The sequence below is a fragment of the Capsicum annuum genome, chromosome 2 (assembly GCF_002878395.1).
Source record: "Capsicum annuum cultivar UCD-10X-F1 chromosome 2, UCD10Xv1.1, whole genome shotgun sequence".
In the NCBI taxonomy this organism is placed as follows: domain Eukaryota; kingdom Viridiplantae; phylum Streptophyta; class Magnoliopsida; order Solanales; family Solanaceae; genus Capsicum; species Capsicum annuum.
In genome coordinates this window covers 122,007,547-122,023,503 of record NC_061112.1, presented here as the reverse complement: position 1 = coordinate 122,023,503, position 15,957 = coordinate 122,007,547, and the positions used below count along the sequence as shown (strand labels likewise).

Genomic DNA, 15,957 nt, shown 5'->3' with positions numbered 1-15,957 from the left:
CAAAACCAATAAATCAATATGTATTCCTAAATTAGCGTGTAAAAAAAAAAAAGGAGTCCTAATGAAAAATCTCAAAGTGGAAAAAAATCGTGAAAAGTAAAAAAAAAACGTGTATTAGCGTATTAGATACAAAATCCTTTGAACAGTATAATTTGTGTGAAGGTAATTTAAATAATTTAATTTTTCTTTTATGTATACAAAAATCAAAATTCTATTCTAACTAAACTATAACATACACGTTCATATTCAACCCAGAAAAAAATAATTCTTATCTATAATATTAGAAAAATACTCATAAAATAGGATATAAAAATACTCCTAAAATATGATTCTATTTAGAAAATACTTCTATAAATATTGACATGCATGTTAAACTAGAGAAGAAATCGGTTTACTTATTGAAAAAATATGATTGATACTCATCTAACTTGATTCGCTTGCACGTCTAGATTGATGGATGCTTAATTTTCTAACCCTCAACTTCTTCACTGTTTTTGTTAACATAATAGAATTCAATGTCTGTGTGTGTATATATATATCTTCTTTGTTTCCATTCAAGTTATTCTTCAGGGTCAAAATTTTCGCTCAGACAAGAATTATTTTTATTAAAATTGAAGCTTTATGATCACTATTGTATTATTTTGTTGTAGTTTACAGGATGAATTTAAAGGTGATAGATGAATATCGGTCGGCTTTGAGGAATTTTTTTAGGTAAATGTTAGGTTTAATTGTATTATTTTTATATCTCTATTTTGAGAATTTTTTTGGTGTAAAGGTACAGTTTAGTTGTATTATTTTGATATCTCTATTATCGTATTATTTTGTTATAGTTTACAGGTGGTAGATGAGTGTCAGACGGCTTTGAGAAAATTATTGTGTAAAGATTAGATTTAATTATATTGTTTTGTTCATCGTATTATTTTGTTGCATTTTACAGGTGGTAGATGAACGTTGATCCCTTGACAATTTTTTTGGTAAAGGTTAGATTTAATTAAATAAATTCTCCAAAAGATGTTGAATTTAATTATTGTATTCATATTTATTATTTAAACAAATATCTTATTTAGTGTAATATTTGAACTTAATAAAGTGAGGTACACGCATGGGGCACGTACACTTAAACTAGTACTTAGAAAAATCAAAAAAGAAAAAAAAAACAGAAAAAAAGTATAAATGACAATAACTGAAATTGGAAAGTTAGAGCAAAATGGACAACAGAGAGAAGCGAATCTATATCTATAATCTATATCTATATCTATATCTATAACATATTAAAAGTGTGAAGACCCTTAGAAAAGTGATTTGAACGTTTTGCCCTTCATTAAAACACTCCATAATAGAAAAAATCATCATTTACTATTTTTTAAAAATAATTATCATTAAATTATTATTTAAGGAAAAAAATCTCACACCTAAAAGGAATTAAATATAATGTGTGAAATTTTTTATTAGGAGTCATATGCAATTTTTTAGGAGAAAAGTGATGTAAAAGGGAAAAAGAGTTAAAGAACCAAAATTGTGTTTGTTGAAAAGGAAACACGCATGGAAACTTTTAAGAAAAAAAAAAATTTACTAATCAAAATATATTTAAAAAAAAATAAATTATGCAAAAGGAAAAAAATTATTTGATTCAGATATGAAATTGTATTATTTATCACTTCTAAATTAATTAGAATTTTACCTTATATAAAACTTCTAAATCATATAAAATTTTACACTATATAAAAAAAATGTCTATAATTCTATTTAAATCGTATTTTGATCAAAGTTTACTTGAATTTTTTTTTTTTTGATAATTGATAATTAATTAAAGTTTTCTTCTTGCGTTCATGATTAGAGTTTTCTAGCCTTCTTTGTTATATGAATTTATGAATTTTTCTTTAATTTTTTATTATACATATTTAGTTTAATTGTGAATAAATCATGAGATCTAACATATCATCATTATGTTTGTTCATAAACTTTATTTATTTTGTGTTTTGAGGAGTATGACAATCCATGCATTCTACCAGAATCTATTTCTTCTACCATCCACCACTTTTAGTAGTGATTTCAAAATACGGTCATAAGCTGAATATTGTTTTCATATCTTTTTCGTCTTGAGAAAAATGACCGTCGACAGCCTTTTCATTTCTTTTCTTTGTTTATCTCAATTGTGGGGGATTTTAGCATATTAAAATCTTAAGTTTTTCATGTAATGGGTCTAGAAAAATGAGAAAGGGTTTATTAATATATTTTTTGTCTGTATGAAAATCTTAATTTGGTGTCATTGTGATATCCACAATGCGTTCATCCAGGTCATTGAGATATCAAGAGGAAATAAAGTCTAATATGAGCTAGACAACAAAATCGATTTTATTAAGGTATATGGCACGATAATCTAAATTAAGTTATCTAAGCGATCCTCTGAGGAGAAACATGATCATAGGGGTAATTTTAATTTCTTTTATCAATTTAAATAATTATAATTCCTTAATAAATGATGTTTTACAATTCGGAAGCATATTTTTTAATTCAAAGTATTAGTTTAAAATTGGGACATAGCTCCTTTCTACTATCTGTTTTTATTTTTATTGTATATAAGTCAAAGTTGAAGTCTTCTAGCAAAATTATTTATTTTAAAATTAATGACACTTTCTAATGATTTTATTATTTGCATATATTTATTTATGATACTATATTTTGGAGAATTTATTTCCTCTAGGTTTTGTGTTTGTAATATTAATTTTTTAATGTGTAAGTCATTTAACTAAAGCATATTAAATAGTATGTTATTTTTTATTATAATTTTCTTCATAATCTTATTTTGTGAATGTTTGTAATGTAAACTTTGCATAACGTCAGATTATTCAATTTCAACTTTAATTATTTTCTAGGTTCACAAGTATATTTTTTATTATAGAAATTTATGTGTTAAAGCTGTAATTTTTGTTAATGGATCTTCATAATTTTCAAATTTATTTTTTTATGAACGAAAATATTTATATTTATTTGTGCTTGATTAATAGAATGATTTAAATTTTGTGTGCATGGACATGTATTACATAATAAGGTATGTTAATACCTCATGAAAATGATTATGAGGCCAATTTTTGAAATTTTTTTCTTTTGCAGGTTAGGAAAAAAATTTTGTTAATTTGAATTTAAATTGGTGAGTTGTTACTCAATTAATCATATTCATCATTTACATGAATTTGCAATCTATGTTAAAGCACACATAAAAAAACTAATTTAAATAATAAAAAAAATCTAAATAAAATATTAATTAATTATAAAGGTCCTAGATTAAATGACATGAAAGACACTCTGATGACATAATGCATTAAATTAAGTATATGTTTGAAAATACCTTAGTTCAAAGGATAAGAGATTGGATTAAAATAAATCTAACAAATAAAACGTGTTTTAACTTCAACTGTTTTCATGAACTAAAAAAAAGTAATTTTGTTTTAAAAGTATTTTTGAGAAAATATATTTAAAAGTACTTTTAAAGACTTTGTCAAATATTAATAGTTAGTCAAATACTAATAGTTGTTTTGTTTCTAAATTTATTAGTCAAACACAAATTGATTCTCGTCGAGACATCAAAGTAACTTTATAAAATTGAACTCATTGAAGTAAGTTACACGCGTGGAACGCGTATACTAAGACTAGTAAAAAACCAAAAATAGGAGCTGGGGGGTAAACGACAAAAATCTTCAAGATTATGAGGTGTGATGCAACAATTAAAGAGATGTACAGACGGATTAAAAGAAATAGAGAAATATTCCAGGTAAATTATAAATATGAGTATGAGAGAATAAAAGTTTTAATAGTCCTTACATTAAAATTTGGGCAAAATTCAGAAATAGCATACTTAAGAGCCTAATTATTGTTTTTATAGCAATAGTTTCATAATTACATTTTATAGCAACTTATATTTTGTATTTTTTACAAAATAAGACTGTAAAAATACATATACAATAAAGTTACAGCCCTTAATTAACTGAAATTAGTTGATCTATATATGGTATAATTACCAATCCAATAAATTTATAGATTCCTTTTCCATTTAAAACTCACAAAAATGTGACTTCCGTTATATTTCTCTTCACATTTGAAATTCAAATTTTAGTTTTCCCCCATTAGCAATTCCATCCAAAAACGCGTTAATCAGCTGCAGGTTTTCTTAGCAATTTATTCTAATTCAACCCTGTTTTGGAAATTCAACATTGCTGTTGCTGAATCAAATTGGACTGATTCTTCTTCGGAAATCAACAATAATTGCAAAACGATGAAGTAATTTGTTTGAACCAAATTAGTTGTTGATTCTTTTGATCAATTTATTTGAATTCAACTGTCAGTTGAAAATTCAACCATTACTACTGTTTAAGGTACATAATCATTATTGTTGTTCAGTTTGATTTTATTTTTAACCATTAATGATGTGCCTATCGAGTTTCTGTTGTCGTCGTTACTTTGTATGTGAAAAAATTGTAAAAGAAATTCGAGTTAGAAGCATTTCAGCAGTAAAATTGAACATATAGAAACAAAAAATTGGGAATTCAACTTGGTGTTGCAAATTTCAGCTTAAAACTTGTGTGAAGTGTAAAAAAGTAATTATTCGACTATTGTTTTGAGGATCGTTTGTTGTTATTTTGATTGTTTTAACAATTCTACAAATTCTGAAGCTTTGTTGTATAATCATTTATGATCGAATTCAGCTGTTGAATTTGATGATATTCTATGAACACATATGAAAGTATAAATTATCTGCTCCAGATGTATTTTTGATTTGTTTAATGGTCACATTGCATATGTATTTTTTGATATGGTTAATGTTAATACTGCATATGTATTTTTGTGTTGTTGTTGGAATTTTAGACTATAACTATATATTTGGAAATACATTTTGTACCTGTTTTACTTCCGTTTGATTAAGTAATTTCTGTATTTGGTTAAAAACTTTTTCTGTATTTGTAATTTAGTTTATGCAAATATTGTTTAAATGTATTTTTTATAGGTTGATGTTGGCTGAGTAACTTTGTTTGCACTTAAAATTATAAATTGTTTGTTAAAATAAGTGACATCTGACAAATATGTATATTTGTTTATTTTTTGATTAAATCAATTGGAGATAGGAAGCATACCAGTCCTTGTGAAGCACTCTGGTCGATGGACGTATGAAAAAACTATGAAGAATATGTCACTGATGCTATACTATTGAGCACATCAGCAACATTTGTTGAGTTTCACGATGTTTTGGCGTCTCACTTAAGTGTGGATTTAACCAGCAAATGTATTATAGTGGAATATCAAATAAGTGCTAATGCAGGGCAGATAGAAATACATAATGATATGGGATTAAAGGTCTATATTTTGCAGAAAAAGCAGATACAAGACATGAATTGTCTTCCTTTATATGTAAGCATTTTGGAGAAAGTTGTAATGAGAAATTTCGCGAGTTCATCTATATGTGATGCTAAAAGAAGAAGTAAATGTAACAACTTGCAAACAGTGATAAATACAATAAATGAAGGAGCTTTAGTGGTTTATGAAGATGCACAAGCATTAGATGTATTTGAGATGGATACTGTTGAGGTGATTATCTCAGACCCACATCACAAGCATGTTGAGGATGACCAGGTTTACTTAACAAAAAAATTTTAAAGTCGGTCATGAAGGACTATTTAATTAGGGAGAAGTTTCAAACGCGAAGTAAAAGATCAAGTAAGAAAACGCACGTACATTCTATATCACTCTAATCTTATTTAATATTAGTTTGGATATGTATTTTGAATGAACTAAATTATGTTGGATGCAGTTACACATTGTTTTGCAAATCCAGAAACTGCGAGTTTTTAATGCGTGCTTCAGGCATTGGAGAAAGTTGAATGTTTAGAATAAGAAGATTCATACCTCAACATACTTGCCCGGTAAAGGACAAGATCTATCCAAAGGTGCATGTTACTAGTATGTTGATAGGTGTTATGGTTAAACAGAAATTCAAAAATCACAAATGAAAATACAGTGCGACGGAAATCAGAAATGACATGAAGGAAGATTTTGGTATGGATTTGACATACACTTTATGTTGGAGGGCCAAGAAAAGAGCGTTAGAAGAGTTAAGGGGTAAGCCATCATCATCTTATGGGAAACTGCCATCATACTTATATGTGCTGAATACTACCTATCTAGAGTCACATATAAGAATGAAGAAGACAGATGATAATGCGTTCTTGTATGTATTTATCGCTCTACATGCATTCATTAAAGGATTCGATCATTGTAGACCAGTCGTAGTGGTTGATACTAGTCATCTGAGAAGAATTTATACCGGGGCATTTGTAACAGCATGTACAACAGACGGAGCAGGTTAGTATCATTTAATAGTAACTACATTATATAAATGGTTGTATTTTTTTTATATTTCTGCAAATACCTTGAAAAATACATATCTCCACTTCATATATACATATCTGCATATAATTACATGTATTTTTAAAGTTTCCTGAATGAAACATGTAAAAATATTTATGTTTGATAGTAAGGTGCATGTAGATTTTATTATATGTAATTGATACCATTTCAGGTACATAAAATATACAGTTTTGTTTACCTGTTTTTTTAATAAATAGATATGCAGTTCCTATATGTATTTATATCGGCATGCGCAGAATTTTTTTATATATGCAGACCATTTATTTTTTTAGCATATGGTGTTCTTGATTCTGAAAATAATGAATTATGTATACAGGTCATATATTTTCTTTGGTATATGGTGTGCTTGATTCTGAAAATGATGCATCCTGGACGTGGTTCTTCGAGAATCTAAAGAAAACGTACGGAGAAAGACAACACATGTGTGTTATATCTGATAGGAATCCAAGCATCATAAAGGTTGTTAGTGATGTGTACAAAGATGTTCCACATTATGCATGTATGTGGCATCTATGGGAAAATGTGAAAAAACTTTACAGAAAGTCACACGATGCATTGTCGGAGATCTTTTATACAATGGTCAAATCATATTCAAAGTCAGAATTCCACATGTTAATGGAAAAAGTTGAGGCAGTTGATATTAGGGTGAAGAAGTATTTGGAATTGGCGGGTTACGAAAAGTGGGCTAGGTCGTATGCAACAGTTCACCGAGGATGGAATTTGACTTCAAACATTTTGGAGTCAATAAATAAAGTGCTTGTATCAGCTAGAGAACTGCCAATTTATGACTTTCTTGAGGAAGTTCTATTATTGTTTGTAAAATGGAATTGCGCAAATAGGCAGGAGGCTTCATATACCTTCAGAACACTCATTGAAAAGTTTAATGACATGCTCAGTGAGAATGAGGCTTTGTGTACTCGTATGACGGTATGGCCTTTTAGATTTGTACAAATTATAATTATGAAAACATAAATATGAAAATACTTTCCACTCAATTGTAAATTAATTAAAATATATACAACATAAACAATATGATCATTTAAAAACATGATATGTATTTTTTTATTGAAAATTATTAGCACTGCATAAGTATTTGGATGATCTGTAAAAATGTAATTTGCATATGTATTTTTATTGCATATGTATTTTTTTTGAAAAATGCTGGTGTGATTACAACATATCATGGAATATGGAATTCATCTTTTTATATCATTGTATTTAACTTTTTATGTTTATATCAGGTTGTACCATCGACAGAATATATGTATACGGTACACGACAAACAAAAGCACTTCATTATTTGCATCAAGAAAAAAATACTCATGTAATGCATTTCAAATAGATGAGATACCATGTGCACATGCTTGTGCAGTGTTGGAGAAAAAGAATTTTAACAAGGGGTCATACTGTTGTGATTTGTTTAACCAAAAATTGTTTTGAAGACATATGATATTCCAATCTACCTATTGCCACACAAAGAAGATTGGATAATACTAGAGAGCATACTTGGTGAAATAATGTTGCCTCCAAAATTCAAAAGACCTCCAGGAAGACCTGCAAAGAAGGATCGTGAAAAATCAGGCCGGGATATGTTTGGAAAGAAGAATATCAACTCATGCGGTGGTTGTGGGGCTAAGGGTCACAATAGGCGTTCTTGTAGGAAATATCGGAAATGATACATTTCTTCTTCTGTATTATTTCTTAAGACTTTATTTTTCATTTGTTATAATCATGAACTATTTAAGTTTAGTTAATACATTTATGAATCATTTGACAATTGAAGACAGTAATGTCTGATTACTGGAGCTATATATGTTTCAAAATTTAAAAATTTTCAAGCAGCAGTTCATATGTATTTTTTACATAATATTTATATATTTTAGGTTAAAATGTGGTAACTTTTATTGAGTCAAACAAGTATATGTTTCCTAATTGTTCAAAGGTTTAAATATATGTGACATTCTGCAAATATATGTTTGAAGTGCATAATGTTAGTACTGGATATGTATTTATATGCTAAAAGTACGTTTGATGTATAATACATATGTATTTTTTTAGCAAAATATCATCAATGCATATGTATTTTGTAACTAAAATCAAATCTATAACTGCATAAGATAGTCAAAATTATCTTTTATTCGAGTTCTCTTGTATAATGATTTTAAATGAACACATAGTAGGTATATTTCAGTTGTATTTTTGTAATGTTTGATCTTAACACTGCATATGTATTTTTAGTCTGAAAACATTTGGTTTATACTGCATATGTATTTTTAAAGCATAATATGAACACTACATATGTATTTCTTAATTAAATATCACAGTAAACGGTATAGCTCCATAAAACTACATGTTATAGTTAACAATGTAGGAAGGTGGTAAAGAATTTTAAAGAACAACAACAACATACTAAAATACATATTAGGAATGGTCCATATGTATTTTTGCAATCCATGATTTTTACAACTAAATATGTATTTTTATGCTAAGTAAATATGTATTTTCAAACAGCAGTTCATATGTATTTTTTACATATTATATATATTTTAGGTTAAAATGTGGTAACTTTTATTGAGTCAAACAAGTATATGTTTCCTAATTGTTCAGAGGTTTAAATATATGTGACATATTCTGCAAATATATGTTTGAAGTGTATAATGTTAGTACTGCATATGTATTTATATGCTAAAAATACATTTGATGTATAATACATATGTATTTTTTAGCAAAATATCATCAATGCATATGTATTTTGTAACCAAAATCAAATCTATAACTGAATAACATAGTCAAAGTTATCTTTTATTCAAGTTCTCTTGTATAATGATTTTAAATGTACACATAGTAGGTATGTTCCAGTTGTATTTTAGTAATGTTTGATTTTAACACTGCATATGTATTTTTAGTCTGAAAATATTTTGTTTATACTGCATATGTATTTTTAAAGCATAATATGAACACTACATATGTATTTTTGTTAACTAAATATCACAGTAAAAGTTATAGCTCCATAAAACTACATGTTATATTTAACAATGTAGGAAGGTGGTGAAAAACTTTAAAGAACAACAACAACATACTAAAATACTTATTAGGAATGGTCCATATGTATTTTTGCAATGCATGATTTTAACACTGCCTATATATTTTTAGACTAAATACAATTGATTTATACTAAAATTGTATTTTTATGCATAGTATGAAAATTACATATGTATTTTTTTACCTAATTCTCACAGTACAAGGTAGAACTCCATAAAATAAACAAAATAAACTTTAATTCAAATCAAAATTATTCCCACATCAAAACTGAATTAATTTCATTCAGTCTAAAAATAAGTACTATTATAACCTACAAATAGAACCAATTCAAAATATAAAAATTAGTCTGTAGAATCAAAACCTACATCCATAAATCGGTTTCAAATCTACAACCAGTTTCACAAGTAAAAAATCCATCAACCATCATACATCAAAAACTTCAGTGACACTAATTATTCTACTTTGCCTTGCAGGCCTCAAGGGTTCTTCGACATCACTAATTACATTTGCTTCTTTTTTTCGAATTCCATAGTCCCATAGAAGTGCGGCATATCTTGTACGGAATGCTTTAGGGTCAAACTCAGTCGGAATAACTTTGTGACCATAAGAAAGGCACTCTGCATACATAACCATAAAGACACCACAATCCCTACAAATAAAAGAAAATTTTTAATGAAATAGTGAAATATATTTTGTACAAACATATAATTTTGTTATATGAAAACTCAAAACTTACAAGCTTCCACTCGGTTGTTGAGGCAAATCATCCTCAAATAAAACATCAAACATATCTGAGGAATCGTTGTCTTTGTGTCTTGGATGGTTTTGAAGATCGATTCCTTTCTTAACATAGAAATCACAACCTTGGAGACACAATGGAATAATCTTTGCTATTTTCTCGATCTCATCAAGAACAGCAGCATAATGACCACTAGATTTATATGAGTCATACAGGAATATACACCTCTCTGAAAATGATAAAACTGCAAGAACCCAATGATACTTTTCCTTTATATTGATCGGAATAAAAATGTCTTCTACTGTATGTCATGGCACTGCAGCATGCATACAGAACCCATTGATGTATTCGTTAAGATGGTGTTGCTGTCCTCCAGCATTAATGTTTTGATGATCCATACAATAAACATCCATCAAAGATCTAATTACATTCATAAAGTTGTAGTCAACTGTACTGTATTTGTACGATTTGTTTGGCTTGTTTTGTACGAACTGTGTGGCCCGTACTTTGACTTCTTCCTCAAGTAGTAAAAGCAGATATCACTATGCTGCATTAGTAAATACCACAAAATTTAAAAAATTCAAAAAAATTATATACTAAATATTAAAGTGTATGTAAGTAAATAATACATATACTATTTTAATATTAATGTTGAAGATCAGTTACTTCAAGACTATGTTATCTAGTAGTATATGCAACAGTATGTGATGTACTATACTATATCATATTTATATTTCTGAAGTATATATGTTTTTCAAACACATATATGTTAAACCATATGTATTTCAATATAACCTAATATATATTTTTAAGTAGTGTTTCAGCCGCAATGGATAAATTTCAAAATACTATACTAACCGAGTCTGTCCATGTTTGATCTACAAATCCCATAGTATAGAATCAATTTTTGTCTTTAACAGTCTCAACACCAAAATACATCATTAGAATGTTTAATTTTCCCCTCTTGTAATATTCTACTTTTCCTTTCCTAGGTATTGTAATGAGATGGTAAATCAGGAAAACATAATTGATACAAAAAAATAATCTGAATTAAGTCAAAAGAACAACCTCTTGGAAGTAAATTTTAATAGGTCGGCAGAAATTCATTCCATGAAGTTCTTGACAATCTTCGTATCTATTATTCCATCAATCGGGTGATATAAAAATGAATGTTTTTGGGAGAATATGCGTATTATCCTTGCTGAGCTCCCTATATAATTACAGATTACAAAAATTTAATTAATAAAAACGTATTTTTAAGACATATTACATTAAAAATTATATATATCTTATTGTACTTACCAGCTGCTGAACCAAATTTTTCTGTATATGGCGATTTCTTGAATTTTGATGGTCGCATAATCCTTAACTTTGGTCTAGGACTTTTAACTTCACGATTATCAGATGGATGAATCATGATACTTTTTTGATCATACACATTCAAGCTAGGTAGAAACTCATCCGGAATTGCGTTTTGTCAATCAAGCCACAATTTTTCAACCCTTTGTTCATCATTGTTTACTTCTTGTGTATTAGGAGGTGTCCTAACTTGGTCCTCTGTATCAAGTTCGACCTATGAATGCACCAGTGACTTTGAACTCAAATCAGTGATCCCTCTATTCATCTAACAAAAAAAATTTAAAAAGAATATTACTTTTTTTCTATCAAAACGAACCTAAACAAACTCAAAATATATTATAGACAGATACATACTTGATCCTGATCTTCAATGATGGTGTCAGAAGTTTTTGCATCCAAAATTCCATGATAAGATTCTTCTTGATGGTTTGCTGATGGATGTATGATGATGCTTTGTCTTTGATAGGCATTTAGGCTCGATAACATCTCATCAAGGATTGACAATTGCGAATCAAACAAAATTGTTTCATCAATTTTCTCATCGCTGGTCTGAAAAAAATAAAGAAAAAATTTAATTGTCCTTTGGATTATTACATCACATGAAGACAAAGCTAACATCACTATACATACTCGACAATCATGTTGACCAACCTTGTCAGAATGTAAGTAATCCAAATTTATACTTCGGAGAAGCTTATCAGAGATTAATTGTTGAGAATCAATTTCAACATTCATTTTTTCAGAATGCAAATCAGTGCACCCCTTGAAAACAAGTAAAAAAAATCAAAAACTACATCAAACAAAGATGTTCTTGTATCTGTTTATATATGTGAATTCAAATGAATATATATAAAACATAATTATTTACCTTTGTATCAAGCAAACTTGCCTCCAATTCCTGATCAACCTCCGAACTTAATCGCTGTGGTGATTTTTTTAGTACCAGCATAAGCCATACTCTAGAGGTCAGGATCTTTATTTGCATGTTGTTGCTACAAATATATATACAAATTCAAATACCCTATTAATACTTGAGTCAAACATAATATATTTTTTTTATGAAAATGAATATATATATATATATATATACATATATACAAACACACTAAAAATACATATTGATATGTAACATCAAACTGAAAAATACATATCAAAGAACATAACAAAAAACCACTATCAGTGTTAAAATACATCTTCAATGTTAAAAAATACATATGAATAAAACTAAAAATACATATGCAGTGTATAGAACATTGTAAAAATACATATTGATATATAACATCAAACTCAAAAATACATATTCATGAACAAAACTAAAAACACACTCTGTTACAGGTTATAATATTTATAATCAACCAAATAATATATATTGTTATGTGAGCATCCTCAAATGTATTTTGAATACAAACTACAAAAGTACTAGTAAATATTTGGAACTTTAATATTTACCTTTGTACCGTCAAAAATATTATCCAAAGATTGAACAACATCAGGACTGAAATATTGTCCAGAATGTTGTAACCCTCCCTCATCAATATTTGGTTTATTAGCTTTCATATCTACAACCTGCTCCTTAAAAAATTTTGTACAATAACATAACAAGTTATTTTACAAATATGTTGTATTTGTATAAGGAATTCCAATAAGTATACATATTCAAACCAACTAAGTTTTTCAAAGAAAAAATTTACGTTGCTTTGAACAAATGCTTTCTTCATCTTTTTAAATTTTTTTCTCATTAGACCACGAATTCCTTTAAACTCAGGACGAACCTGTTTTGATACAAAAACAATAAATAAATTATTTTTCATGTGAAACAAATATTTTCAAAAAAAAAAAAATTACCCCATCGCAGAATGCATCAAAATCTTTCTTAGAAATAAAGGCTTCTTTCTCAATATGACTCTGAGGCTTTGACACGGCTACTTCCTCTACATAACTATCTGGCTTTGACTGTACCTGAGGAAAAATAACTCGAGCTATTTGCTTTCCTTTCTTCATTTTTGAAGAAGACGCCTGTCGTGTTGGAATTGGCTTGAAAACTAGTATCTTCGTTCCAGCAGACTTTGCAGCACGAGGAGTTGGTGTCCTTGTTTAGGTATGCTGGTCAACAATATTTACTTGCTTTTTCCTTAAAGGTTTCTTCGCTGCTAGTGTTGATGAATCAATCTTCTGTTTCTTCTTTGAATGTTCGTTGATCTTTCTTGGTGGTGGATCCTGAAAGTCGTCATCAGAATCAACAGAACATTCATGTTGGATTGAATCCTTCTGTGGTATTTGTAATTTTGTCAGCTCCTTTTTCGTTGGCTCTATGTTCTTAAAGACAACCTAGAATAATAGGTAAATAATATATGTTAAAGAATTAGTTAAACAATTGTAAATGAAAATGTATATTTGTATGTTGTAAAATACATATTAATACATATGTATTTAGTAACAACAAACCTTGCCATTGTCCTTGAACATAACATTCATCAAAAACTCAAAGCGTGGACGAGGTGCAATCGTCTTCCAATTTAATAATCGGGGAATCTGATTATCAATCTTTAATGCAATCTTTGGTGGTACAGATGAACAACAATCATAAAGCCACACTTGGATTTCCAGTGGCATTCCTTGAATCAAATAAAATTGACCACCAACTTTCAACCGATTGGTCAAACTTCTGGCCAGATCTTCAAAAGATAAAGAACCCCATGGAAAATCTTTATATCTTCCACTATCGACCAAATCGAAATGAAGACGAGGTATAACCACAGTTTCTACATTAGATAAAACAAATGAATGCAGGAAATACATGATTGCAAATTTCTCAGCATCCTCGTCGTTGTTCTCCCCCCATACTTTCTCCGTGAATACTAGAAATAGTTATCTTTTCTGTATAATTTCTACCCCAATGAAATACTTGTCAACCAGCCTATTTGGTACACCCTCATCAAAAGTAAAGTCATACCTATTTGACATACAATTCAATCCAGTTATGATAGCAAATTCTCTGGGAGTAAAATTAAGAAAGGTGCCATTAGCGCAAATCAGAATCTCAGAAGAAGAACTACCCTTCACCTCATGATACAAGTACGATCACGAGGATGGACGTGAATGAGTGTGTAATGAATTCGTCCAAGGAAGTGCATAAGTGAAGTGTAAAAAAGGGTCTAAACACATCAAAATCAGCCCACTTCTTGCACTTGATGGGCACCTTACCCTTGAGGGGTATTATGAATATTTCACACTATTTTTGTAATATCTATAAATAGAACCTTTTAGGATTTCATTCATTAGTTTGGATTGAATATTGAAAGTTATAACATTGAAACACCCTCTCTTGAGAGAAGGACCTCTTGGCCGAAACATAGTAGCTAGGGAAATCAACTTGAGTGTGGAATCACTCGTGTTGGATTCAAGCTTGGAAACGTTGGATGATTGGGAGATCGAGGCCACTCTTGTGTCAACGTAGGAGTTAGGTTAACCGTTGCGTGTAGTGTTAAGGGTCCAAGAGTATCACATGTTCTTGGGTTCTTAAGATTATATCAACCAAGGTCTAACTATCTATCCCTTTTGTTTATTGTAATCTTGTAACCGTTTGTGTATCTTGTAATCTTCAACCCGTGAGTTGTTGCCTCTTGTTGTTATTGTTCTTATCATATTGTTCTCATCTTATTGTTGTTTTGTTGCTACTGTTTTGGTGTCAAAAACACCTTTGTATTTTTGTATTCTTGTTGTTGTAGTGAATCCGAGAGTGGTCTCCAAAAAGGCCCTCGGATCCTTAAGATTTGCGGACTATTTTGGAGTTGCTTCTTGTTTCTCTTATCTTTCCCGTATCACCTCAAGCGTCATAACGCATCTGCACAACTGTGCTTACACTACACATTGTTGCTTTTCATAAAATAACCAAAACTATTATTGTTGCAGAAGTTTTTAAACTGTTCCTTGTTTAAAATTGCGCGTATGCTTCCATAAATATCTTTGTCACTGTACGAGAACATATGTGGTGCAAATCTTGAAAGTTTTTGACAATGAATATTTCATCCCGCGTCACCTACACAAAGTAAAACAACCACTTCTTAATCTGTAACAAAAAATTCAAGCAGACAAAAAACATATAACATGCATATGTATTTCATATGATTAAAATGCATATGTATTGTGATCATATCAAAACTGCAACTAACAGTTAAAAAAATACATATCACATATACTAAAAATACATATAGCCAATACAGTGTTAGGGTATTTAAATTAATATTAACATGCATATGTATTTTGATCATATAAAACCACAACCAACATTGAAAAATACAAATTAAGTATGTATTTCATATGATTAAAATGCATATGAATTGTGATCATATCAAAACTGCAACCAACAGTTAAAAATACATATCACATATACTAAA

At 28.9% G+C, this 15,957-nt stretch overlaps 1 protein-coding gene across 1 annotated transcript; it reads left to right on the top strand.

Annotated features, from left to right (window-relative positions):
• The first annotated feature begins 7,035 nt into the window (after positions 1–7,035).
• Positions 7,036–7,748, top strand: LOC124896255. Its single transcript, XM_047407791.1, has 2 exons — positions 7,036–7,347; positions 7,662–7,748. Exons 1-2 carry the CDS (start codon positions 7,036–7,038, stop codon positions 7,746–7,748), a joined length of 399 nt encoding a protein of 132 aa, XP_047263747.1.
• The last annotated feature ends 8,209 nt before the right edge of the window (positions 7,749–15,957 follow it).